Below are 26443 nucleotides of genomic sequence, written 5' to 3' on the forward strand. Positions count from 1 at the left end.
GGGATCAATAGATCAAAGTATCTGAACAATTTAGTAACTTGTTTCTTCTAATTCCAAATAATTTTCCGAAATGGTCGAGATCAATCCCCAACTCCAAGAGTGCATTAGTATGCCTCTCTTCCCCAAACAGTCTCAATACTATTTCTTTGTTTTCATCATTTTTGTAACCTTGATCAGCTGATTTAATGTATTTTTCTTTCATTATTTTGGAATATTTTTATATGACTATTGCTGGTTTACAATTCTTCTTTTGAAAACTGTTCATATCCTTTGGTGACTTACCAGGAAATGGTTCTCAGTCTTAGACTAGAATGGATAGGTGTGTTAATTCCTTATAATCTTTGGATTATCACACTTATTCAAGCACTGCCAAACTGAGAAGAGTAACTTATTCTATCACTACCTGCTTCTCCACATCATCTTACCAATCCACTCCTTTACCCCTTGTCATCTGGCTTCTATCTCCACCACCATTACACATATTGGTTTTTTTTCAAAAGGCCACTAACAATTCTTGATTGCCTTTTCTCAGTCCCACCATCCAATTCACTCACATAACATCCAACACTGAGTCATTTCGAATGACTTTGTGGGAGACATCAGCCAGCAGGAATAGTCCTCCATCTGTCCGTCTGATGCTAGCTGCATAGCCTGGCCAGATTTGCAACCTTAAATGAGAAAAAAACCGAAAACAAGTGCTCTTTAATCCAGGGATCTTGGAGAAAGCCTAACAGTTTTAACCTCACATTTAAAACAATGATACCAGGCAGAGACTACTGCTCCCTTTGTAATAACATGATGGAATTTGATAATGACGAAATCTAGTATCAGTTTGATTTTACTTTAAAAATCTGAAAGGAAAGCATTTGATTAGATTTTATAAATATTTATCATATCATTCCACTATTCATTCTGTTTTTATAATCAACAACTATAACATTCTAACGCCTGAAAAGGAAAAGAATCTGCGAAGAACACCCCCCAAAATGAGAAATGTATGTTACCAACCTGTGTTGTTGTAGTATCATAGCACTTGAAGGGTCATAGAAATTTCTTCCCACAAGTTTCATATCTATAAGTTTCATTACTCTGCAAAAAGAAAACTCCAGGTTAAGTGCTCTGCCAGAGAACAATTAATTTCCAAGTCTAACAGGTATTTCTCTGTCCCATAAGTAACAATTTTTATATAGCCGAAACAGACTTCCCAAAGATAAATTAAAGTTACTGATATACTCATCTTGAGGCAGAAGTGTGTGTGTGTACACACACAAATACACTTATATGTGTGCATGTCTGTGTATATGTATAAAATCTTACCTTCCCCACTCCCTTATCTAGAAAGCCATCCCTTATAACGTAGATTTTTAAAAGAGGAAAAAAGCAGTTCAACAAAACTAACTATATGTATGTGTATACATACACACACACACACACACACACACACACACTCTTGGTGTAACTTCATGGCTAATAATTTGCCATAATAAAATGAGATATACATTTTGGTGCAAGCTCATTGCTAGTAATTTGACATAAAAAATTCAATCTACTTCCCTACTTGGTAGAATATAACTGTCTATCATTACTATAAAAGAATAGAAGAGCATTCACTTTTGAGGTTTTTAATTCATCACTTTCTTCCCTAGCAAAGGAAAAAAAAATTCCTTACCAAAAAGTAAAGAAAGCTATTGCCAATTACCAAAAAGAAAATGCAAATGGTATTCCAGCAAACTGAAAAAAGGTAGTTTATTAGTAGGATGGTCTTAACAAAATTACACACATTTTTAAAATGAAGAGAAAGCAAATAAGAGCGATCATTAAAAATCTCCAAAAAATATAGTGCAAGGCATAGATAATGTGCTGAACTGCTTCCCCACCACCCTTTCAAAAATCTTTACAATGGATGCACTGATGGACAGGGGAAGAGAATGGATACATTCATAAAGGATATCAATAAAAATAAATTTTTAAAAAAATCTCCAGGAAAAATTAATATAATTAAGGAGAAATATTTTGGTAGCTTTTTCTATATACCATTTCCAATGGTGGCTATGTATATATGTGTATGTGTGCTTTATGTATATTAATTTCAAGAGTCCCTACCAGAACCCAAAAGATCTGTGTTTCCATACCTAACTAATTCAAAACTTGTTTTTATAGACCTACCTCTTCTTATTGGGCTTTTTGAGAATACAACCTTTAATTGAGACAGAATCAGCGTCATCTTTTCTAACTGTTTAAAACGCTTAATAAAGCCCAATCTGCAGGTAATGCTAACCATCCTCTTCAAGAACATTAGTATTAACTTGAAAAGGGAGATTGAAGACAAATAAATTAAAAAAGCCAAGGGAGACTGAAGACAAATAAATTAAAAAAGCCAAAGTGTCCAGGTAGCCTAATACTTCTAAGAAAACAAGTACTACTTTATTCCCAATTGATTCTCACCGCCGGAAAACAACATTGTAGAAAGGAATACACAAGTCAGAGCTGGGTTCCAAGATCTTGGTCATCTGAATTTTGATGCTGATCTCAGTTCCATCGGTCTTCCTCTGACTCTTCAACTCAACAGCCTAACAAGAAATAAAACTCAAATGAAAATTATAAATGGCAATTTCCCAAGCCTTTACATATGCCAACTGTGTCTTATACATGAATTATAGCAAACACTACTAGGCAAAACCACAACTGGATTTGAAAAATTCTCAAGCTCCAGGAGAGCTCATTTAAACATTACCCACATTCCCAAAGTAATAAAAATCCACAATCAAGAGCTGAAGCAGGAATACGTTAGGGTTAGGGATTCAAAATATATCTCAATTCCTAGATGCGAAATTTTCCAACTACTTTTCTAGAACAAGAAGGTACACCTGGATTTACTATCATGCAAGTACTTTGCATATGCAAGAACTTCCAGGCTATTCTCTATAAAAGCCTTCTCAAAAATCAGTTAGAATTTACAAATAAAATATTCAAAGACTACAGGTTTTCCCACCATTCAAACCACATGATCATGCCTAGGTTACCATTTAAAGAACAATGCCTCTATGTCTCACTTGCTGAAGTCTAATGGGCAGATAGAGGATGGATCCATCAAAAGCAGTGACATCTCCAGTGACAGACCGATGGTCCTTCAACATGCCAAACCTCATACTCTTGCATTCCACATTGGGGCTAGGAATCAAGCAAAGGGTTCAAATTCAATCTGAGTGAAAAAAGGATCCTTTCTTACGTTATCACTAGTAAGAGGCAGTTATGTTCATAACTGCTGCCCCATCTAGTGGTTACAGAAAACCTTCATGACAAAGCTGTGATAAACTTCACGGTGAGATTCATAATTAAACAAGAAAATCAGAAACCAAGCAAGGGATACTCATTTAGCTATGTGTGATGCTCAACACTGGGTTATATACAAAGATAATTAAAACAATCATTCCATAAACATTTACTTAACTGCCTCCTATGTGCAAGCTACTGTTATCAGGTATCTTGAAAGATAGAAAGAAAAACAAAGTTCTCAAGTAGCTGGGAAAGTACAACGTATACTTAGAAAAGCAAATACAACATACATAATGCATGTAACAAAGTAATATGGGAGGATGGTCAGTCAGTCAATAGGCATTTATTAAGCATCTACTATGTCCCAAGTCCTGTGCTAGGCACTGAGGATTTCAAGAAAGGCAAAGATAGTCTTTGCTATCAAGCTTACAATATGACGGGGAGACAATTTGCTGACAACTATACACAAACAAGCCATATGCAGGAAAAATAGGAACTCAACAGAGGGAAAGCACTAGAGTAAAGAAGCATTGGGAAAAGCTTCTTATAGAAGGTGGGTATTTAGCTGGGACTTGAAGGAAGCTAAGAAAGCCAAGGAGGTAAAGATGAGGAGAGTGTTCCAGGCATGGTGGCACAGGCAGAGAAAATGTCCAGAGCTGAGAGATGGAGTGTCTTGTTTGGACAACAGCAAGAGGTTGGTGTTGCTGGACAAAAGACTATGAGATGATAGTGTTTAAGAGTGGGGAGGGTGTAAGAAGATGGAAAGGTAGGCAGTGGCCAGGTCACTGAATGTCAAATAGATGATTCTGTATTTGATGCTGGAAGTAATTGAGAGCCACTGACTAGAGTTTACTGAGTGAGTTGAGTATGGAGTTGAACAAGATGAGACTGGACTGCACTGCCTTTGGGAAACTGCAAGGACAGCTCTACAAACTATGGGGGTTAGGAAATGCATCTCATAGGGTGACACCAGAGGTGAACCTTAAAGGAAGGAAAGGATTCTAAGAGATGTTAGGAAGAAGAGAATGTATTTGAGGAATGGGAAACAGCAAGGAGACTACAGGTGGACTGTCAGCTTCAGAGAACCACAAGTAGGCCAGTTTGGATCGAAAGGGAACATGAGGAGTAATATGAAATTCACCTAGAAAAGTATGCTGGAGCCAAAGCATGAATAGCCATTTGGGACCCACTGAAGATTCTTGAATAAGAGTGACAGGGCCAGATCGATGTTTTAGGCAGATTACTGTGGCAGCTGTGTGGAGGGGGAGACTGGAAGCAGGAAGACCAATGGGAAGGCTCTGGTTGGAGAAGGACAAGACAAGGTCGAAAGAGAGGAATCAAAGAGATGGGTCACTGAATAGGGCAGAGAAGCACTTCTCACTAGACCACAATTCTATCCCCACCCCCAGAACTGTCCTTGCCCTAATGTACCTTCCGATTTAAAAGTAGGCTTTGGGGGAACAAAAACAGGGTGAAATATGACAGCAAAGAGAAAGTAGAGCATATTCATTACTTATGTGAAACATAATAAAACATACTATAATGCAGAACAGAATATGGTATAGAATGCTATGTAAGGTCTAGAGAAGGGAGGTATCTTTCTGATGAGGGAGATCAATGACAATTTTTAGGAAAGAGGCAGCATTTGAGCTGAGTTTTAAGACATATGAATAGAATTTCAAAAACAGTTGGGGGAAGATGGGGAAGCATTCCAGGCATAGGGAACAAAGGCACAAGGGTGAATACAAGTGTTTCAGTGTGGCTGAAGCACAGAGTTCAGGGAAGGGAGCAGAAAAAGCTGAGCCTAGAAAGTAAGGAAGCCCCAGGTTTTAAAGATCCTTGACTGTCAGGCTAAAGAGTTTGAACTCTGTCCTTTAAGCAGTAGGAGCCACTGAGGACTATTATGTAGGAATAACATGAATTATAGGCGGATGGCCATGGGGTTCTCTTAACTCTAGGTATCACATTTAATAACTTTGGTTACACTTAGGATGCTACAAAGATGGCGCCATTAGAGGGAAAGAACATATCTCATCTCTGATACTTGCTACCTGGGTGGCCTTGGACAAGTTATGACCTCCCAGAGCTTCATTTTCCTCATCTGCAAAATAAGGGGGCTAGACTAGATGGCCTCTGAGGCTCCAGATTTATGAACACAGAAGGCGGGCATTCTATGAGCCAGCCAGTATCCCAAGATAAAGAGTGAAGCATGTTGAAAGATACGAAGGTGAGATCCTAAAGGAAATTCAAAGCCAGTAACTTCAAACAGATTTTTCCCAAGACTGAAATCTCATGCACCAAAAGGATTTTTCAAGGGGCTAAAAGTCACCTCCTCCCCCCAAAAACTGCAGATCCAAAGTGTCCTGTATCTCAACCAAGTTCTTGAGTCCACTATAAGTAGGTACTCAGCAATTCTATCATTCTCCTCTTCTTGAGTCCCTAGTATACTCGCTGTAGCTGCTGTCACAAGTATTTATCCTTAAATTTCCAAATGCTTTCTGATGCTTTCCAATCCTCACTCTCAGATGAGTTTACCTTGTATTTTATAGAGATCCAGGTCATTCTGATCTAAGTGCCCTCACCGTATTATTCTTCTACTCAACTTGTTACTACATCAGTTCTTCAATCTTTCCTTCTAATCTTGGAGAACTAGAGGCTCCTCCCTTCTTTTAGTCTAATCTTGTCATTTATGCTAATGAATCCATCCAGTTTCTGACAGAAGGAAAGATCTGGCTCCCAAATTTACTGTTCCTCTCTAGCAATCTCCAATCCCACCCCATGCCTGTAAAGAGTCTTTGACAAAAGATTCTTTTTAAAAGATACCTTGACAAAAATACTTTTATGTAATATTACTTTTCACCCTAGTTTATTAAGGGCCCTCTGTGTGTCAAGCACTGTGCCGAGTGCTGGCAATATAAATACAAGCAGAAAGGCAGACTCTGTCCCCATCCTCAAGGAACTTACACTCTAATGGGGGAAGACAACACATGATGGGAGATGAGGGGAGGGAAGAAAAGAGATGAAAGCACCCAGCAAGTAGAAAAAGCTCAGAGTCAGGACTGTAGCCTGAAGGCTAATGAAGATGCGACTGCCTTAGTGGTTCTGGAAGGAACCAGCCAATCAGAGGCAGATGTCATAGGGCCCAGAGGGTTTTTCTAATGGGAAAATCCAGGGGTGGCATAAGCTTCCAGAGTGAAGAGATTTCTATGATCTGGTAGAGAAAGTCTAGAGAATCAGAAGGGCAGCAGGGAGAGGAATAAAAACCTGACTTAAAATCTTGTCTTGTTTCCTGGTCTTCAGATCTTCTCTACTCATCCAGACTTAGAATCTTAGACATCATCCTTGACTTCTAATACCAACTCAATCATCGATTTTCCTTGTCCCAAATTTAACCCTTCAGAATTCAGTGTCTTCACCAAGGCCCTTATTACTTCAAGAATTGCTACAACAGTCTCCTCAGCGATTCCTTATCTCCTCTATGTCCTTCCTCCAACTTACACTGCACCATCCCTGTTTATCACACTATTCCTCTGCTTAAGAGCTTCAAATAAAAGAAACTGATGAGCATAGTGAGTTTGAGTTTCACAAGTTTTATTTGTAGTACCTGATATGAGAGACCATGATGATAGAATGCATAAATATGGACTAAAATTTAATATCCAGAAAGACTGAGAGAAGGGGAACTGCCAATCAGGAAGGCAGCACAACTGAAATCATATAAAATTTAAAAGCTTTTGCATGAACAAGATGAATGCAACTAAAATGAGAAAAACTATCAAATGGTAAATCATTTGGGAAAAATCAAATGGGAATAAAATAGGAAAAAAATTATTGCATCAAGTATCTTGAATAAATGTCAGATATGAAGGTAACTGACAAATATTAAGAGACTTCCCAGTGTTGGAAGGACATGAATGCTTTTCAAAACAAGAGTTGCAAACCATATAAAAATACTCAGTATTAAGAGAAATATTACATATTAAGAGAAAATAATATATATTAAATATTAAGAGAAATATTAAGAAATGAACATGAAAACAACTGAGGTTTTATTGCACAGTCATCAAATTGGCAAAGATAACAAAAGTAAAAGTGTTGTAAAAACTATCTGAGAAATATAAATACACTAATGCACTGAACTTGAACTAAAGGAAACAACCAATACTGCTTCCAGAAACCAAATGAGGAAACACATCTTCCTCCTCTCACTTAAGAAGTGGGATATTACTGGTGTCATATATTGTGCACACCATTAGAGAGGGTCTCTGTTTTTGAACTGGTTTTGCTTAATTTGTTTCTTTGTGATAAGGGAAGACTCTATAGGGAATAAGGAGACGATATTGGGTCATGTCTATAGCATAAAAGCCCAAAGACATAAAGAAATAAGGTAACCTAGGCAGAATTTTGTTTTGTTTTTTAAAGTAGTGTAACAGCAAGCAAAATGGGACTTTTTTTGCTATTTTTCTGTATGTATGATTCAGTTTCCCAGCCTCAGTCTTACATGCGTCTGCACTGAGCCAATCAGAACCTTGCAAGTGGGCTCTAGCCAATCAGACATGCACATACAGGCTCTAGCCAATCAAATGCTAAGTAGAACTGTATATAAAGAGAGCCCGTGTTGAGAAAGCAGACATTAAGAGAAGGAGTGTTGAAGGGACAAGCTAGCTTTGAGAGGAAGAGAATGCAGAGAGTAGACCTCTGATAGCAGAGAGGAGACTTCTGATGGCAGACTTGCTGAAGGAGCCTCTGAATTTTAAAAGCAAACAGAAGTGTAGGTCAGAAACCTGCCCATGGGAAGCAGACTTAGCTTAAGCCCCTTTTAAGAGCTGTTAAAGTGAACTGAGCTGTTGTCTCGGAGCCTCTGGACTTTGGAGGTAGATTGAGATGAAGGTGCTGGTGGTGTGTGTCAATGCTATCACTGCCCTGTTGTACTTTGTTTTCCCAGAAGTAGAAGCCCCTGGAGCCTGCTGTCTGGCAGAAGCAGAGAGCTTGGAGTGGAGCAGTCCCTGTGAGCTGAGACATGGAAGAGGACTGGAGAGCTGCCTATGTATGAATCTAGGCGAGGGTCAGGGTGGTCAGTCCACAGAGGAAGAGCCATGGGACTTGGAAGTCAACCTTGAGTTAAGATGAAAGAGGACTTTACTTGGACACTTGGTACTGATTAAGAAGATTGTTCTTACTGTGACCTAGGGGTGGATGGTATGGTATTTTCTGCTACCCCTTAAGGATGCATTGTGCTAGGGAAGACCCTAGCCTGGGACCCCCTGATTGTGTAAACAAGTATTCTGGGGAATGCTACTGAATGCAATGATATATGCTATGTGCCATATGATACACTGAGTGTTATGAGAGGAGATACATATATAGAGAGAGAGGGGAGAGGGGAGAGAGAGAATGAGAGAATGATATGCTTTGCTTAAGGATGTTGTTATGAATGTTATGCTTAACTTTACTGAACAATGTTTAGTTCTGAATAGAGTTCATTATACTACATGATTAGACCCTTAAAATTATTCACAGCAGCAGTTCTAAGGTGTGCTGCTGTGATTGGCATTACAAGTAGAAGGATACTATAGGAAGCAAAACTCCTGTTCACTCTTCTAAATAAAAGGACCTATGACTGGCTACCTAATACACATAGGATAAAAAGAAAATTTCTTTCATGGGGCATTTAATAATAATCTCTACAGTCTAGCTCCAACCTACTTCTCCAGATCCATATTTCACAATTATTTTTCACCCTTCTTTCAAGGATTGACAAGAATTTGGAATACTAGCTCTTCCCTCACTTCACATGCCATCTCCTACTTCTGTTCTATTCATGGAGGGATTCCTCCATGCCTGGAATATATTCTCTCATCTCTATCTAACAATCTTTTTTTCTTTCACGGTTCAGCTCAGGTGCCAATTATTCAAAAAGAAAACCTTCGAAGATCTCCTAGATGAAATTATTCTTTCTTTCCTCAAATTTTCTTAGAATGCTGTCTAGAAATCTCTGCCCCCATCATATACACCTTGTATTATAATTGTCAGCAAACATGTTATACAAGCCTTTGTACAATGTAAGTTCCTTGAGAGCAAGAATTATTATTCTTCAATTCAAGAATTGTTCATTTCTGTATCTTGTGTTTAGCACAGTGGCTGGCACGTAGTACATATACTTAATAAATGTTTAACTGAATTCAACTAGAAAATGGCTGAACAAATTGCAATGATATGCCAAAATGGAATAGTTATTTTTCTGTTAAAAAAGACAAAGACTATAAAATTATAAAATAATGCAGAAGGAATAAAGCAGAATTTGAAAGGCTTACACAGTGTTTATACTTAAATGTTGTTGTTTTATGTAGTTATAAAGCCATAAAAGAGATTGGAAGGAGGTACAATATTTCCAGTTAACATAATTTGCTAAAGTAGGTAATTTTCCTAAAATGGGATCCATAATCACCCAAAAACATTCAGTCTAACCACATTGGAAAAATCAAATATATGAAGAATGATTATTAGCCAGACAAAGACATGCAATTGAATGGATAGCCCATGGAACTAGTCCATTACTACATACCCCTTGGACAGACACTGAAAATAGATAATGAATGCAGCCCAGAACTGAAGAGAAGGAAGAAAGGAGGCTGAATTACAGAAGGAAACTGCAGTGCCTTTGACAATTACATCTTTTTCAGACAATGAGAGAGGTTTCTTAAGTAGCAAGACTAATGGATAACAATAGGCCATGTGGAACACAATCAATCAATCAATAATAAGTATTGGTGCACCAGGCACTGTGCTAAGTGCTGGGAATAAAAACACAAACATGAAAGAGTCCATGTCCCTAAGCTTACATTCCAATGGAGGAGATGACACATACATACAGTGGGATGAATAATCATTTTAATATAGTTTCATTTTGCAACAGCAATGGGCATATACATGTATGCTTCTAATAACACCCAGGCTGACTTGGAACATTTGGCAATGAGCAGGTGAACCTGGATTGAATGGATTCTCTCACCTTTAGACAGTTTTCTGTCAGTTGAGTGCTAGATTTTGTGCTATACACATAAGTTTCATTTCTTTCCTTTGCTGTTTTTAAAAATGGCTATTACTGGAATGGTTGAACAAATGATGACTCACGAATGTAATGAAATACTCTTGTGCCATAAGAAATGACAAAAAGGATGGTTTCAGAGAAACTTGTATGAATTGCTGCAGATTGAAATGAGCAGAACAAAGAGAATAATTTACGCAATGAAAACAACACTGTAAAGACAAACAACTCTGAAAGGCTCTGATCAATGCAATGACTATCCACAATGCCAGAGGACTGATGATGAAACAGACTACCAACCTCTTGAATGAGACATTTCTTGGGATGTGGCCAATGTAGGAATCTATTTTGCTTGTGTACTTATTGTGTGTATTTATTACAAAAGTCCTTTTCCCCCACAAAATAAAATGGATTTTTTTTCACCCAACGCCAAGTGAAGAACTTCACAGGCACAGGCTTCTTGACATTAGGACATCAAGAACACCAATTAAAAAATAGTTGCTATAAAGAAAAAAATGTTTATCATGGGCAAGAGAGACCTGAGTACTGAAGACTGAGAAAAGATCTACTAATGAAGATCATTTTACACAATGAAAATCAGTCTCACTGTTGTGAGAAGTCCAAGTGATCTGGTAAGACCTGGACATCTTTAGTGGAGCACCTACCCAAAAAATGTTTTAGGGATTTCTCCTCCATTATATTTATCTCCTTTGGGCCTGGAAAGTTTGTCTTCATTAAAGGAATGATAAACTCTGATAAATACTGATATGAGAAGCATAATTATTCTAGTTACAGAAACTTCCAAATGGAGATGAACTATTGCAACTCAACCTTATAACATGCCACACATCACAAAAGCTAAGAAGTGTATCCCAGAAATGGAGCATAATTCAATAGCTTAGGAATTTGTCTGATTTAAACCCCACTGAAAACCCATGGCCATAATAAAAGCTACACATGGAAACAAAAAAGGGGTCTTTTTCAAAGGTATATTCAATATCCAATGTGATAAAATTGTGGCTTCAGTGCCAAATTGACTGTAGCAAAAGGATATTGCATATTCAAAGTGTTTTAAAGATGTAAGGCATTATTGTTGGTGGAGTTGTGAACGGATCCAACCATTTTGGAAAGCAATTTGGAACTATGCCCAAAGGGCCATAAAAATGTGCATACCCTTTGTCCCAGCAATACTGCTTCTAGGGCTGTATTCCAAAGAGATTATACAAATGGGAAAAGGATCCACATGTACAAAAATATTTTTGCAGCCCTTTTTGTGGCAGCAAATAATTAGAAATCGAGGGGATGTTCATCAATTGGGAATGGCTGAACAAGTTGTGTATATGAACATAATGGAATACTACTGTGCTATAAGAAATGATGAGCAAGCCAACTTCAGAAAAACCTGGAAAGACTTATATGAACTGATGCTGAGTGAAGTGAGCAGAACCAGAACAGTGTACACAGTAACAGCCACAATGTGAAACGAATAACTTTGATAGACTTAGTTCTTCTTAGTAATGCAAGGATCCAAGACAACTCCAATGGTCTCATGATGGAAAACACTGTCCACATCCAGAAAAAGAACTATGGAGTCTGAATGCAGATTGGAGCACATTATTTGCTCTCTCTCATTTTTTCTTTTTTTGTTTGTTTCTTCTCATGGTTTCTCCCATTGGTTCTAATTCTTCTTTACAACATGACTAATGTAAAAAGAGGTTCAATATGAATGTATATGTAGAGCCTACATCAAATTATATGCTGTCTTGGGGTGGGGGGAGGGGAGAGATGGGAGAAAATTTGGAATTTAAAAATCTTATGGAAGTGAATATTGAGAACTAAAAATAAATATATTCACTTTAAAAAATAAAATAAAAAAAGATGTAAGGCATTAAGAGGAATTTTCCCAGCACCATGCCCAGGTCCAGAGAGACACACAGGCTTGGCATCCCAGGATGTAGCGGCAAGGAAGCCTAGCTGGAGGTCCATGAGCCATCCCATAGTAGGTGTCACCTGCGATGATCAGGAAGTGGGGCAGAAGCAGAGCCTCCTAGGCACTGGTGACAGGCATCAAAGCATGAGGTCTGGGAAGGCCCCAGAGCGAATGGCTGAGTCTGAGGAGGGGGGGAGGCCCAGAAGCTTGGCAGGAACCAAGGCAGGGAGCACACAGCCATCCAACACAACCGACCAACACTCATTAACCTCCTAGTGATGTGTGGGGAGACAACGACCTAGCTATGGGGGGATACAGACACAAAGAGTAGTCTGTACTTTCAAGCGCTTAAATTCTACTGGAGGAACACAACATGTATGTAGATAAGCATGCTATGAAGACAAGTGATAGAGAAGAGAGCACCAACAGTTGGCTGAGTCAGATCCAGAGATGGGAAGAGGATACATTCAAGTCACATGCCATGGACTAAGTCCAAAGAGGAAGAGCACTGAGATCAGGGAGTCTACTTTGCCCAGCCATGAAGGGGAGGGAGTCTAGAAGGACAAGTGGGAGGTAAGATTGTGAATGGTCTTAAATGTCTGACTAAGGAGTTTGTCTTTTATCCCACAGACAAGGTTCTTGGACAGGATGATGAGAAAGTCCAACCTGTGTCTTAGAAAGATTTCTAATTTCTAAGATTATTTTAGCAGTTGTTGTGCATAGGATGAGTTGGAAAAGGTAGTGGTTATGTGAATAGGGAGGTGACCAAAATAACTTTTTTATGTAAAAAGTTGTGCTTACATGGCTTAAATGTTTCAATTTTTAAAAAAAAAATCAGGGCACAGATGAGTCATTTTTAAAAATTTGGTCCTTATGACAGAAATATCATCATAGCCTGACTTGGAACCTAAGCTCTTAATACTTTACTATTATTTTAGTTTTCCTCTTAAAAATATTTTATTAAGGCTTACAATGTCTTCTATCACTTTTGCCAAACCTTGAGGTTTGGCATTAGAAGGTCTTTCTCTGGACCTCAAAAAACTTGGGGGAAAACTGATTAAGGTTCTATGACCATAATTTCAGTGGGTCTTCTGGTGGCTTAAAGTAGTTGGGTTTTCCCCCCTGTTGTTACAATGTTAGAGTTTATACTGAGGTAAAAAAATTTTAATCTTAGATGGGTACTTCCTTGCTTGAATCCTATAGACTCTTTGAATATCACAGCTGGTCTTCAATAAATGTCTTCCACTGTAGTAGGTGGGTTGGTTGAGTCTATTGATTCAAGTTTCCTATTATATTCTTCATGTTGGTAATTTTCTTCATTATGTCTTTCTACTTTTTAAAAAAAACATCTTTTAATCATAGCTTTGTTTCCTCTCATGATTTTAAAAATGTTTATTCTTTTGGCCCTGTTATTTTCTTACTCACGTTAATTTTTGCTTAAATTTCTTCTAGTATGTCCTGTTAGCCATCTGAGGACATTTAAAAATATCTCATATTGGGTCTTTTGCCACCAAAATTGTTTCTGGTACCTTAAGCTCGTTTACTAGGTCTGCAATATTTTTTAAACTATCAAGATTTTGCTTGGTTCATTCATTTCAGATGACTTTTGTTTACTTGTAGTTTTTAAATCATTTTCCTTCTCTTTGGTGCTTTTATTTGTAGGGTTTTTGAGGGGTTGGGGGAATGTATGATGAGGATCATCTGGTTCTCTTCAAAAACCTTATTCCATCATCATGACTAGAATGCATCAAAAACTGCTTCTTGCTAGGCAGACCTAGGATTCAAGCTGGTCAAACTGTATTCTTGCTGCTAGGTAAAGGAGGGTGGATATTTATGTTTTCATCCTCCATAATATTTAATGAGAGGGGTCAGACTACCTCTTATTCCCCCCAATTCCACCCTGCAACAGAAATCTTTTGCTCCAGACCCAGCTGGAGTTTTACTGTCCCCTAAACCTATTTATTCCTATTTCTGAATCTTTACTTGCTATTCGGTATTCAAGGGCTTGGCTTGCCTTCCCCTATACTCTCTGCCTATTCACATTTACTTATCTTTCAATTAAGCCTTCCCTTTTAAACAAAGGCTTTTCCTTACAACTGCACACTGATGTCTCCCTTCTCCTTGACCTCTCACTACACTTTCTGTCTCTACTGCACTTTTTGGGCACTTAGTCAATGATTATGTGACAAATGAGCTCTGCAGAAGGTGGTACATAGCAGATACGTTGGACGCAGTTTATTGACTGTAATAGTTTGAACACTCTAAATTAGAGACTGGATGGTACAAATCCGACTGTTTGGACAGAGATGAAAATGGCCCAAGGATTGTTAGTTCTAGTAGATGGGGGATTTGTGCTTCTGTTACATCAAGTGACGAGAGTTATGAATGAGCTGTTCTTTAACTGAATCATGTATGTACATTTTCCCAATAAGATTTGAAGATATTTAAAGGAAGAGGCTACCTTTGCATCCCACCCAGTGTAGGTTATTAACCTATACTGTTAGGTTAATAACAAATACTAGTTCAATTAAGCCAAACAGGGAAAGGTGGCAATGTATTTGCAACAGATAATATACTAGACCATGGAAAGGAACCCATATCCAGCCCCAGGTTCCTGTTTCCATTTAGTGGGTAATCTTTCGCAGGTCTGACCAAAGTCCAGGTACAGTATGGTCAGAGTACCCCCAAAACACAGGCTGTGCCCAGCTTTGATTGATCTTCTGTGATACACAGAAGCAGTACCTCAGTCTGCTGACCTGAGATCAATCGTTTCAGTTCTGAGAGAGTAAAAAAGTTTTGTACACTATGTAATCAGGCGCACACACAGACACAAATGCACACAGTAAAGCAAGATGTTTAGAGTTTAAGAATAAGGTTGACAACATTAGCAATTATCTCAGGACTCTTTCCATTTCTTCCACTGGTCTCTAATTTTTCATTCTTCCCCCCCTTTCCAAAATCAGGTCCCCAAAGCTACTTATACTTGTCCCAGAGGAATAACTCAGGAGACTGACAGGTCCTCTCCCTTTAATCCCTGCTGTGCCATATGACAGGTCACATTTTTGTTACCCTATTTCTCCATGACTTTGGAGCTGGTCTCCTACCCACCCAGAGCAAGGGAGTGATACAAGCAAAAAACGTCACATCCGGTCTTCAGTTATTTTTCTTTTGTTTTAAGCACTTATTTTTCTTATATTGTTTCACATATGAAACTGGAAGTCAAAAAAAATCACCTTACTACCAGACATACTGAGAGAACTAACAACAATTTAATTAACTTTCTAGATTTAAGAATGAGAAAATAGTCTGAGCTCCTAAATGCACCCTAAAAGAAGGAACACGATAAGGATTTTTCATATAAAGTAGAATCTATAATCTCTGATTGCCTACTATTTGACTTCATATCACTTCAAAGTGTAGGAGAGATTAAAGGAATTGCATACAACATTATTCTCAGTTTTAGAAGGAGCAAAAGAGAAACAATTTGCCATTACCTGAAAGTCACGTGATACTGATACACAGCTTCATTCTGACAGTGTATTTTGACTAGGTTCAATCCCAAAGGTTGGGGGGTTCCTTTTGATCCCTGTTTCACAAGGGGCTCTCTGGGAAAAAATACATACATCAAAAAATCCACAAGAATAAGACAAGCTGGAAGAAGTTAAGGACATGTCATGATTTTGCTCAGATATCTAAGAAATCATAGCATCCTGATGAAAATTTTGAACCACAATACTAGAAGACACATTCTTAGCATTCTGTTTTGAAAATTTAATTCAAAAAGCATTTATTAAGTGCCTACTATGGGTGGACCACCGTGCTAGGTTCTAGAAGATACAAAGTTAAAAAAAAAAAGCCCACACCCTGCCTGCATGGAGCTTATAATCTAACAAAAGGAGTATATATACAAATAGCTACAACACACTAAGTACATTAGAGAAATGCAAAACAAAGTCTGAGGGGGAAAGGCCATCACAGACAGGGTAGAACCAACCCTAAGAAGCAGGATTGCCCTTCTATTTGAATATTACAGCAAGGCAGCATGGTGTAATGAATAGACAGGTGGCCTCAGAGTCAAGAAGACCTGGAATCATGTCCAATCTCTGACACAAACTGGCTGCGTGACCCTGGCACTTAATCTGTCAATGCTCCAGGCAAATAAGACTATAAGGTACAGAGATGGTGCAAATCTGCACTGACCAAGGGAGCTCCACATTATCAATGAAATAACAGGTGTAGTCTCAATCTCTAAACCTATGGTTGGATTTAGCTGAGTTTCAGTACAAACTCACAAAGAAGGATTTCAATAATGTTTTCCTCCCTCCCCCAGTTAACTTCTCCAATTTGGTATTATGACAAGGAATTCCTCCTCTACAAGTCCTACTACACTGCTTCCTTTGGTGTAGTGGTAACCCTACGTTGTCTACAAAGACTTCAAGAACAGGCCTGGAGACTCTGCATATGTCATCCTAAGACCAGACTAGTTAAGTTTGGAGAGGATCATCGACAGAAGGTGATGATTTCTTAGGCCACAAAAATTCATGAAACTACAAAAAATGTGGAGATGTTTAAATATTTATCGGTGGAGAGAACACCTATGCCAATTAAAATATAAAGTTCTGTGAATATTTAAAAAAACGAACTGTCTTGTTAAACCTAAGCTAGAGGGGAAACACTGAGTCATAACTCTTTCTCTAGCAATGTTATCCAATAACTTTCATCATTCGTTGACTCTTCTTCACAAATCACACAACCTCTCCAATGATCAAAAAATGTTATTACCTAGCCGACTGGGATTCAGGTCTCATGAAAAGTGCTATATCAGTTCTCTAGACCTAAACATTCAAGTTAACTAGAAAGCTTCCACAGTCATTATAAACCACAAAGACAGTGCTCCTCACTTACTTTTTCTCCTTCTGTTCAATAGGAGTATCTGGAGGGTGATTTTGATAGATGGGGAATGAGGATCTGGACGATGGTAATGATGATGATGATAACAATGGAGTATCTGGAGATGATAAATCACTTGGTGCTTTATATATCGCTCTGCCTAGGCCAACAGTTGGTCTTCCCAAAGAAACCTCCAAGTTCCCTCTTCCAAATGTCCTGAATTCATAAACATTACAGATTTTATAAAAATTCAGTACTTTTATCTATGTTCAATTTTCATCACCTCCAAATCTACTTTATTCCTAGAATTGCCTACAAAGTGGACTGAGCACAGTTTTATTTAAATAAATCTCAGAACATAATGATATAAAATAGAACACACTATGAAATTAGAGTAAAATGGTCACATCCATCAACTACTTTCAGTGCTGACCTTCTAGATCACTTCCTATATCAGAACTAGAATACCAGTGTACCTTACTGGGTTTAAAAATTATTTTAGAATCAGAATTAGACTTCCTAAGAAGTAGATGGGGCAATAAATTCATCGTCTTATCAGGAAACTGCATGTTTCTCTTCTTCTGAGCAAAAGGGAATGCAATCGCCTGCTATTCCTAGAAAATGCCTAAGGTCTGTTATCACAAATACAGCTTTATGAAGACAGGTGGACCAAGCCTTCTTCAAAATTTTTCTTTTGTTCAAGTTAAATTAGCTTTCTGAATTTTAAGTTTGTCTGAGAACTCAACAACACGCACCTATTCCAACCAATGGAGACTGATGCCATCTTGCTGTCCCCAGCTGCCAACACCGAAGGGCCTGGGAAAGTTGGTTGGTTCAGAAGCTCTTCTTGGCCTTTAGACACCATATCAAAATTCAAGCCTCGGCCTAAAATGCCTCTACCTTAATAAAAAGGGTCAAATATTGGCTAGAGTTATAGGCTGAAAAGAATTTTCTAAATGATCAATTTCTTTGGAGACAGAAAGCAAAAGGATAAGAAAAGAGAAAGCAAACCACTCGCCACTTACCAAAGATGGGCATCTCCCTTCTCAAAAGAGGGCGGGCTGCTGTGTCAAACCCCAGCCCACGGAACATAGATGGCAAACCAACAGATTCCTGTATAAGTGCAAACATTAAATAATTATCAAGTGAGAGGATTTTTAAGAGCCAGAAGTACTAGTGATTTTCTCAAGCTTCTGGCAGAAATAAAGGTCTTTTATCTTCTTTATTGAATCTTGGTAGTGTTACAGGTTGAGGGATAAAAGCTGAATTGAACCTCTTGGTAACATTACTACTGGGAAACAACCAATTTACCTTATCAGACAACTGTCCAATAGTTATATTTCATGGGAAGAAAATTTAACAGTAGCTAACTCTGAAGGGGAAAAAAATCCAAAAGTTACCACAGGGAACAATTATATTTAAGCACAATTATATTGATGGAACTAGGGTGGTGCAGTGGATAGAATACTGGGTCTGAAGTCAGGAAGACTCATTTTCGTGAGTTCAACTCTGGCCTAAGACACTTATTAGTTGTATGACCCCGGGCAAGTCACTTCACGCTATTTGCCTCAGTTTCCTCCTCTGTAAAATGAGCTGTAACACAAAATGGCAAACCACTCCAGTAGCTTTGCCAAGAAAAGCCCAAATGAGGTCACAAAGTTGGATGACAACAACAACAACATTTAAGCACAGGTGGAACAAATATTCTGTTGAAAAGACCTGTAGTTTATTTCCAGTTCTACAAATGTCTCCAGCATATCATTTCACAGAACTATGGGAACTTCTGGAGCTAGCAAGTACCTGAGGTCATCTAAGTCCAGCCACCTCCCTATTTTAGAATTAGGAAAATTAGGCCTAGGGAGAGTGTTTAGTCTAAGATCACATGGCAAATAGCAGAGCCGAAACTAGAAAACTGATCTCCTGACTCCTATAGATCAGTGTTCTTCCCATTGTATTCCGTAACACTGAAAAAAAAAAATTTACACACTTCAAAGAGGGCAGATATAATATCTGTGCAAAATAATTTCAGTAAGAGAAAGAAATTACTGAATTTACTGAAATTACTCTTAGCTGGAATATGTAAAATGAGCCATATATATTAAGTAAAGAATACAACCAATCACAGATTTTTTAATTCATCTAAGTTTCATGAATTTCCTGAATTACCGAGATAGAAGAAATTAAGAAGGGGGAAAATGGCCTAAATGAAGTTCTGACTTTGGTGTCAACTTTTCAGTAAAGCTGACCCTTTAAGAACAAAAAAGATTTCATTTCTCTTATGGTTCCTCAGTTGCTACAAGGTTTTTACTGCAGCCATTTACAGATTCCTTGTCTCATGTTACACTTACCATACTACAATTTCAGTATCACATGCCACATGAATACAGAGGCCTCAAGCAAGTGTATAATTCTACATTACTGGAAAATGTTTATCTTCTTGCAAAACACTAGTATATTTTACACACTGCTAGCTAATGTCTGAGCCAGGCTTTCCCACTGATTTTCTAAATACTTTTGTTCTTTTAGTTTTATTTATGTAGGCGAATACTGTTCCTGTTATCATACATACATAGCTTGAAGACACTAAGTATTTATAAGTCAAATAAACTTTGGCTAAAAAATATAAACGAATGAATAGCAGCAGTTGTTAAAGAGATTATACTCCTTTCCCTTGGGGCTTAAGGGCAAAGAGCCTTTTCAAAATAACAAACAACAAAAAACCCCACTAAGCTGACAACTATGATCTCTATAGTGTTGGCACACTGTAAAACAGCAACAATTGCTGCTATCCCTATATTGCTAACACCACAGGGAAAAAAGAATACTTAGAAAGCAGTAAACGGCCATGTCTTGATTTGTCTCCAAAACTACTTCTTACAAAATCTGGAAAGGCACCAAAGAGAAGTGGTTATGGACAAATGTCAGAGTCTATTTGGGAAGCACTTTCCTATTCATTATTAAATTCTAAAGTCAGACATTCAAAAACAGCAGGACAAAAAGTATGTTCACAATTAGCCAAGAAGAACAACATTAACAGGTTTCCTATATTCTTACCTGTTGCAACTGCTCATATTGCAGGCTTAGTTCCTTTGACCTCCCCAATGAATTGCCCTGGACTGCCTGTCCTGTTCTGCCCACAGCTGTGTCCATAAGTTTGGGAACATGTGGCCGAGATCCTGGTGGCCATGCGCTTGGCAGTGAACGGACAGGAGTTCCTCTGAACGGAGGTCGAGTAGGATCCATGGGTTGGCTGTAGAGGACATTGGTGTTGTTCCTGTTTTGACTAATCACCTGTCAACAGGAACAGGAACAAAAGTTCTTACTTGACTCTATCCTTCAAAACAAGCCCATAATATAAGAAATACCACAATTCCCCCAAACACCCCCCCAATTCCATCATGCCCATCATTCTTATTCTAAGAGTGGCTCTATTTTGGAGCAAAGTATCAGTCAATCAACAAGCTTATATTAAAAACTTACTTTACGTGAAGCACTTTGCAAGGTGTTTGAGATACAAGTACAACGAATAAGGTAATCCCTACTTATAAGGGACTTATATTCTAATAGGCAAGAGAAATGCATATGTAAGTACATACAGAATAAATACGAAATAGTTAAATAAAAGGTAGTTTGGGGAAGGAGAGTACTAGCAGTTGGAGGGATCAGAAAAAGGCTTCATGCAGAAGATGGGAGGGATTTGAGAGGGATTCAAATGAGGCGAAAGGTGGGAAGGAATGAATTTTGGGCACATGGCACTGTGAAGGCAGAGATGGGGGATGGCAGGAATGGAACTAGACAGGTTGGTGCTGAGCTCTGAAGGGCTTTAAAGCTACACAGAGAAGTTTGTATTTCATCCTTGGGGTCAGCAGGAAGCCACTAGAGGCTTCTGATCCCCAGAATGCGGAGTGCCCTCTATATGTAATCTTTATCCTATCCATCACTGTCTTCCATAGCAAACAGCAACCTCAATCCTCTACCCATCTCCAAACCGTCAACTCCCCCTATTTACTGGTTCCTTTTCTACTACCTTCAAACGTTCTCAAGTCTCCTCATCCTCAAAAAAATTTTTTCTCATTGGGCTCCACCTTCCCCTCAAGCCATCATCCTGTATCTTTCTTCCTTTTCTTAGCCGCTCATTGAAAACTTTGCCTACATCCACTGTCTCCCCTTCCTCATGATCTCACTCCTAAACCCTTGCAGTCCAGTTTCCAAACCTATTACTCAACTGAGACTGCTCTGTTCCATTACCAATGATCTCTTAATTGTCTGATCTGATGCTCTTTATTCAGTCCTCATCCTTCTTGACTTATGTTTGACTTGACACTACTGAGCACCCTCTCCTCAAGAATATTCTCTTCTCTCTGGATTTTCATGACATTGCTCTTTCCTGGTTCTCCCACCTATATGACCTGTCCTCTACTACCTTTGCTGATTCATCATTCATACCATGCCCCCTAACTTCCCAAGGTTCTCTCCTGGTCTAGCCTTTTTCCCCTTTCACAAAATTTCTACAAAGCTTCAAAAGACTAACCACATTGTCCAAAAGGTCCACTGTAAAGAAGCTGTTTCAACACTGAATCTAGCACTTGTTATTCAGGAAAAAGTCATGTGAAATATAATAAGGATCTACAGCCTGGGAAAAGTCTAAAAAAGCCTAAAAAAATTCAGGTTACCATTATATATTAAAAAAAGAAAAAAACTCTTGGGGGTAGAGATAAGGAGGTCATAAGTAGGAAATAATCTGAATTGATTTCACACTTCTGATATGCCTATCTCTCCTTCCATCCAAATCAGATGCATCAGCTACATGATACTAGTACATATGGTAAGGCTGTGGTGAAAATATTGGTCAGTTACAGAGAATTCTAAAATCCCTTAATAGAAGCCCACCTTAAGTTATTCTCGCTGACATCTGTAACAGCTGGGGTCATACATGTTTCTAGGAAATGTTAATTATCTGTGGTTCAGTCATGTTTGACTCTTTGTGACCCAATTTTCTTTTGTTTTCTTGGCAAATCTACTTAAATGGTTTGCTATTTCCTTCTCTGGCTCATTTTACAGATGAGGAAACTGAGGCAACTAGGGTTAAGTGACTTGCCCAGGGTCACGGGGCTAGTAAGTGTTTGAGGTCAGATGAGTCTTCCTGACTCCAGGCCCAACATTTTATCTGCTTCACCACCTAGCTGCCCCAATAATATCTTTGGGTCTTCCTTTACTTCCCAATACTTCTCAGTTATCCCCTGCTCCTTACTTCCCAATCCAAAAATACAAAAGCATAGCTCAAATTTATGCGCAACCAGACAGAATTACTACTAGGAAGGTAGGACAAGTATCCATATTTTACCAATGAGAAAACAGGCTCTGAAAGGTTAAGTGTACTGCCCACCACAGGACTAGAGCTGGGACACGAACCTAGGTCTTTTCTGACCATAAGCAGAATGCTCTTTCCAGAGTCTATTAATACATCAGAAGAAAAACTGGAACAGCACTAAAAAGTTACTCAAAAATATTTGCCATGCCTGCCATAATATTTAACATTACTGCTATTAGAGATACTCACTGGGGTTAAAATATCATCTCCACAAAGACCCTATTAAAGTATACACATAAGAAGCACTTTTTATTATGATGTTTTCGGCCACGTTGTCAAATGCTTTCAATGGGGATGAACATGGCAACAAGACCAGCTGCCGCACTGATGGTAAATTCTTCAACTTGAAAAGGCTGCAAGCCAAGACCAAAGCGGGGGGAGTGTTGGTGCTTGATTTTCTGTTTGCAGATGATTGTGCACTCAATGCAGCCTCTGAACCTGAGGTGCAATAAAGTATGGATCATTTCTCTGCTTCTTGTGTTAATTTTGGCCTAACAATTAACACCAAGAAAACACAGGTGCTTCATCAGCAACCACCACACCATCCATACATGGAACCATTGGTTACAACACATGGAGAAGTTTTGAAACCTGTGGATAAGTTCACTTACCTTGGTAGTGTACTTTCCAGGGATGTACACATTGATAATGAGGCTGACGTATGCATTGCCAGAGCTAGCTCAGTGTTTGGGAGGCTCCAAAGGAAGGTATAGAAGAGAAGAGGTATTAGATTGACTACCAAACTGTTGTGTTAACCTCATTGTTGTATGCCTGTGAAACCTGGACAGCATACCAGCACCATGGTAGGAAACTGAATCACTTCCATTTGAATTGTGTTAGGAAGATTCTGAAGATCACCTAGCAGGATAAAGTAAGGGCACTGAGGTCCTTTCTTGAACTAAACTGCCAAGCTCTGCTTTGGAGAGTGCAACTCTAACAGGCTGGCCATTTGTTCAAATGCAAAACTTGCCAAAAAGATTATTTATGGAGAACTCACACACGGCGAGCATTCACATGCTAGTCAGAAGAAGTGATCCAAGGACACTCTCAAAAAATCTCTCTTAAGAACTTTGGAATTAATTGTGTGATACGGGAGACACTGGCACAGGACCATTCAGCATGGCGTGCCCACATCAGAGAAGGTACTGTGCTCTATTGGCAAAGCAGAATTGAGACAGCTCAAAGTAAATGCAGGACGCACAAATTTAGAATCTACCCCAAACGTTCACATGGACTATTTTTGCCCGACCTGTGGTAGAACATTCTGAGCTCATGTTGGTCTGATCAGACACACTGAAACTCGACTCTAGCATAGTAATGTTATTTTGGTCCTCTTCGAGAATGAAGGACAACCACCAACCAACCAAGACACACATAATGGAACCTAACTAGATTTTATCTGATTGATAGTCACTAAGCAAGGAACAGGGTCCTGTGGGAATAAAGCACAGAACAAGTCAATGGTTGTTTGCAGTTTCTGGTTTGGTTTTGGGGGGTTTTGGCAGGGGGAGTGCACAGAGAAGAAAAAACTTGAAGCATGATAATGACTGAGAAACGGCATCTAATCTTGTGGGGTAGTAGAAGGGGGAGATAAGACAGGGACAGTATATGAGGAATCTGGATGACTAAGATTGTTAACAAATAGGAGAAATGATGGCTGGATGAGTGGGTAAAGGATATCAACAGCGCCCCTCAAACTGCAAACTTATAATCACATTAAAATTAGGGCAGAATCTAGAACACTGATTTTACTGGGTTAGGAACTCTAGGGTGAGGAAATTCCCTCTCCCAATATGGGTGGGTCATCTTCTCAGCAACTTAAAGCTCTCTTCAGAGAGCTGGCAAAAACACCACGAAGTTAAGGGACTTGCCCAGGATCACAAAGCCAAAATGAGTAAGAGGTAGTACTTCAATTGAGGTTTTTAGAATTTAGAAATTTTCCAAGACCAGCTCTCTATTCAGTACACTACACCATCTATCAAACCATATGAAAGATTCTACCAATCAACTAATAAGTGAAATGCAAATTTAAATAATTTAGGTTTCAAACATCACACCCAGCAAAGTGGCACAGATGACAAAAGATGGAAATTGTCAACATTTGATGCACTAGAGAAAAACAGCATATTAACACAATGTTGGTGAAGCTGTGAATTGATCCAACCAATCAGGAAAGCAAGTTGTAATTATAGTAAGAATATGACTAAAATGTCCATTCTTGGGAATCCTACTTATAGATATATAACCCAAGGATGTCAAAGACAGAAATGTTACACAGACACCAAAAATGTTCATAGCAGTACTTTGTGTAGTAGGAAAGAAATGGTAACAAAAATATCCTTTGGTCTGGAAATGGCTGAACAAACTGTGGCATATTACTGTAATAGAATTCCTGTGTCTTAATAATTTATGACTAGGAATAATTCATAAAAGCAGGAGGACTTACATGTACTGATTCAGACAGAAGCAGCAGTATGAAAGCAATTTACATGACAACAATAATATAAATAGAAAGAAAAAGAAAAAGCCTATAATGACCAAGCCTGGGTGTTGGACATAGGAATAAAATTGAAAATATATTAATTTGAAGAGAAAATGCACCTCTCTCTTTTCTTTGCAGAGGTGAGGGGACTGTAAGTGTGGAACACTGCTCAATATCAGGCTTTGTTGTGTGTTGCTTAATTTCACTTTTTTCCTTTCTTTTTTTATTCTTTGTTATAAGAGATGGTTCATTAGGCAGGAGAGAGGGGAGCTATATTTGGAAATGGAGACGATGTAAAAACAAAAGATAGCAATAAAAATCTATTTTAAAAAAAAGATGTAAGTTACCTAAGACAAAAATTACTTTCTTCCCAATTTTGACTTTGGCCTAACCTTACAAGAAAGCTCTTTAGATTCCTCAAAATCTCAGCTGTGTGGCGAAGCTTTGGGTGGTGTAAATTTAACTACTACTTATTCTCCCTGGTAATCTGAGCAAATCAAAATCAAGGCCCACAGTCTTTACCTAAATTTCCCGATCTGTATCAAGATGTCGTCTTGTAGTTCAAATATTCCTGAAGCAGGTCTCTATCCCGGGATTTTATTTTCCTTTCTCATTCTACAGGAGACTATTTCTCCTGTGACCCTAGGTCTGTTCCCCCTCCTCAAATCCTCGGTGGGTTGGTCGAGATGATTTCGAAAGTCTCTCCCCTCCCCCAACTCTCAAACTATGTTCCTCTCTCGGATCTTGGTCAACAAGCCAACCGCTCCTGACCCGGGGGCGTCAGGTCATGACCCTCTCCAGGACCAGCGCCCCTTCCTTACCCCCAGCCCGAGCCTCGCCTCTAAGGCTTCTTTCCTCCCGCTCCCCTACGCACCTCCGTCTCCTAGCCCTCTGGTCACCCTCAGCAGGGGGTCTCTCACTCTTTCGAAGCCCCTTTCCCTTTTGGCTCCCACAGGTAAAGGAGAATGGGTGGGGCAGAGAAGGAGTCCCGGGGAAAGGAGCGGGTTGGGAGGGATGGGGGGCTTTCGCGACTTCATAGGTACTGGGGCTGATGGGGTCCGCTTGCTATCGAGGGACGCAAGTCGCGGGGCCCAGAGCAGCCACGTGCGCGTGGAGGGGTTCGGTCCCCTCCCCCCAGACTCCCTTCCTGCCCCCCACCTTGTCCCAGTCCTGGGTGCCACTATTACCTCCCACACCTGTTGGGCTTCATCAACACAAGCTGGATTCCCAGGACCCTCAACAGGGCCGGGCAATGGCTGACCTGCACAGTAGAGAGCTTCGCGCTTCGAACTCCCTACCGGCTCTCACCCCTTTTATCGAAGAAGCGGCTTCTCCTCCCACCTCCGGCCGCTCCTTGCCCCCTTCCTGCGCTAACGTTTGCAACCAGGACGCTAAACCCATTCATTGGTTTTGACGCACGCCACTCACTTCTCCCGGGCCTCTCAT

General features: G+C 39.2%; 1 protein-coding gene across 1 annotated transcript in view; it reads right to left on the reverse strand.

Moving 5' to 3' along the window:
- The window catches only part of PIWIL2 (piwi like RNA-mediated gene silencing 2), a 73990-nt gene extending 47547 nt beyond the window's left edge, over nucleotides 1–26443 (reverse strand). The window contains exons 1-10 of the mRNA XM_036748145.1: nucleotides 26426–26443; nucleotides 20199–20435; nucleotides 18170–18257; nucleotides 17900–18044; nucleotides 17160–17360; nucleotides 15749–15859; nucleotides 3054–3171; nucleotides 2446–2570; nucleotides 1009–1089; nucleotides 555–668 (exon numbers count right to left, since the gene is read on the reverse strand). Of these exons, the coding sequence (XP_036604040.1) occupies nucleotides 555–668; nucleotides 1009–1089; nucleotides 2446–2570; nucleotides 3054–3171; nucleotides 15749–15859; nucleotides 17160–17360; nucleotides 17900–18044; nucleotides 18170–18257; nucleotides 20199–20435; nucleotides 26426–26443 (1238 nt within the window). The remainder of the gene's footprint in view (nucleotides 1–554; nucleotides 669–1008; nucleotides 1090–2445; nucleotides 2571–3053; nucleotides 3172–15748; nucleotides 15860–17159; nucleotides 17361–17899; nucleotides 18045–18169; nucleotides 18258–20198; nucleotides 20436–26425) is intronic.

This window comes from Trichosurus vulpecula, chromosome 3, assembly GCF_011100635.1.
Source record: "Trichosurus vulpecula isolate mTriVul1 chromosome 3, mTriVul1.pri, whole genome shotgun sequence".
In the NCBI taxonomy this organism is placed as follows: Eukaryota; Metazoa; Chordata; class Mammalia; order Diprotodontia; family Phalangeridae; genus Trichosurus; species Trichosurus vulpecula.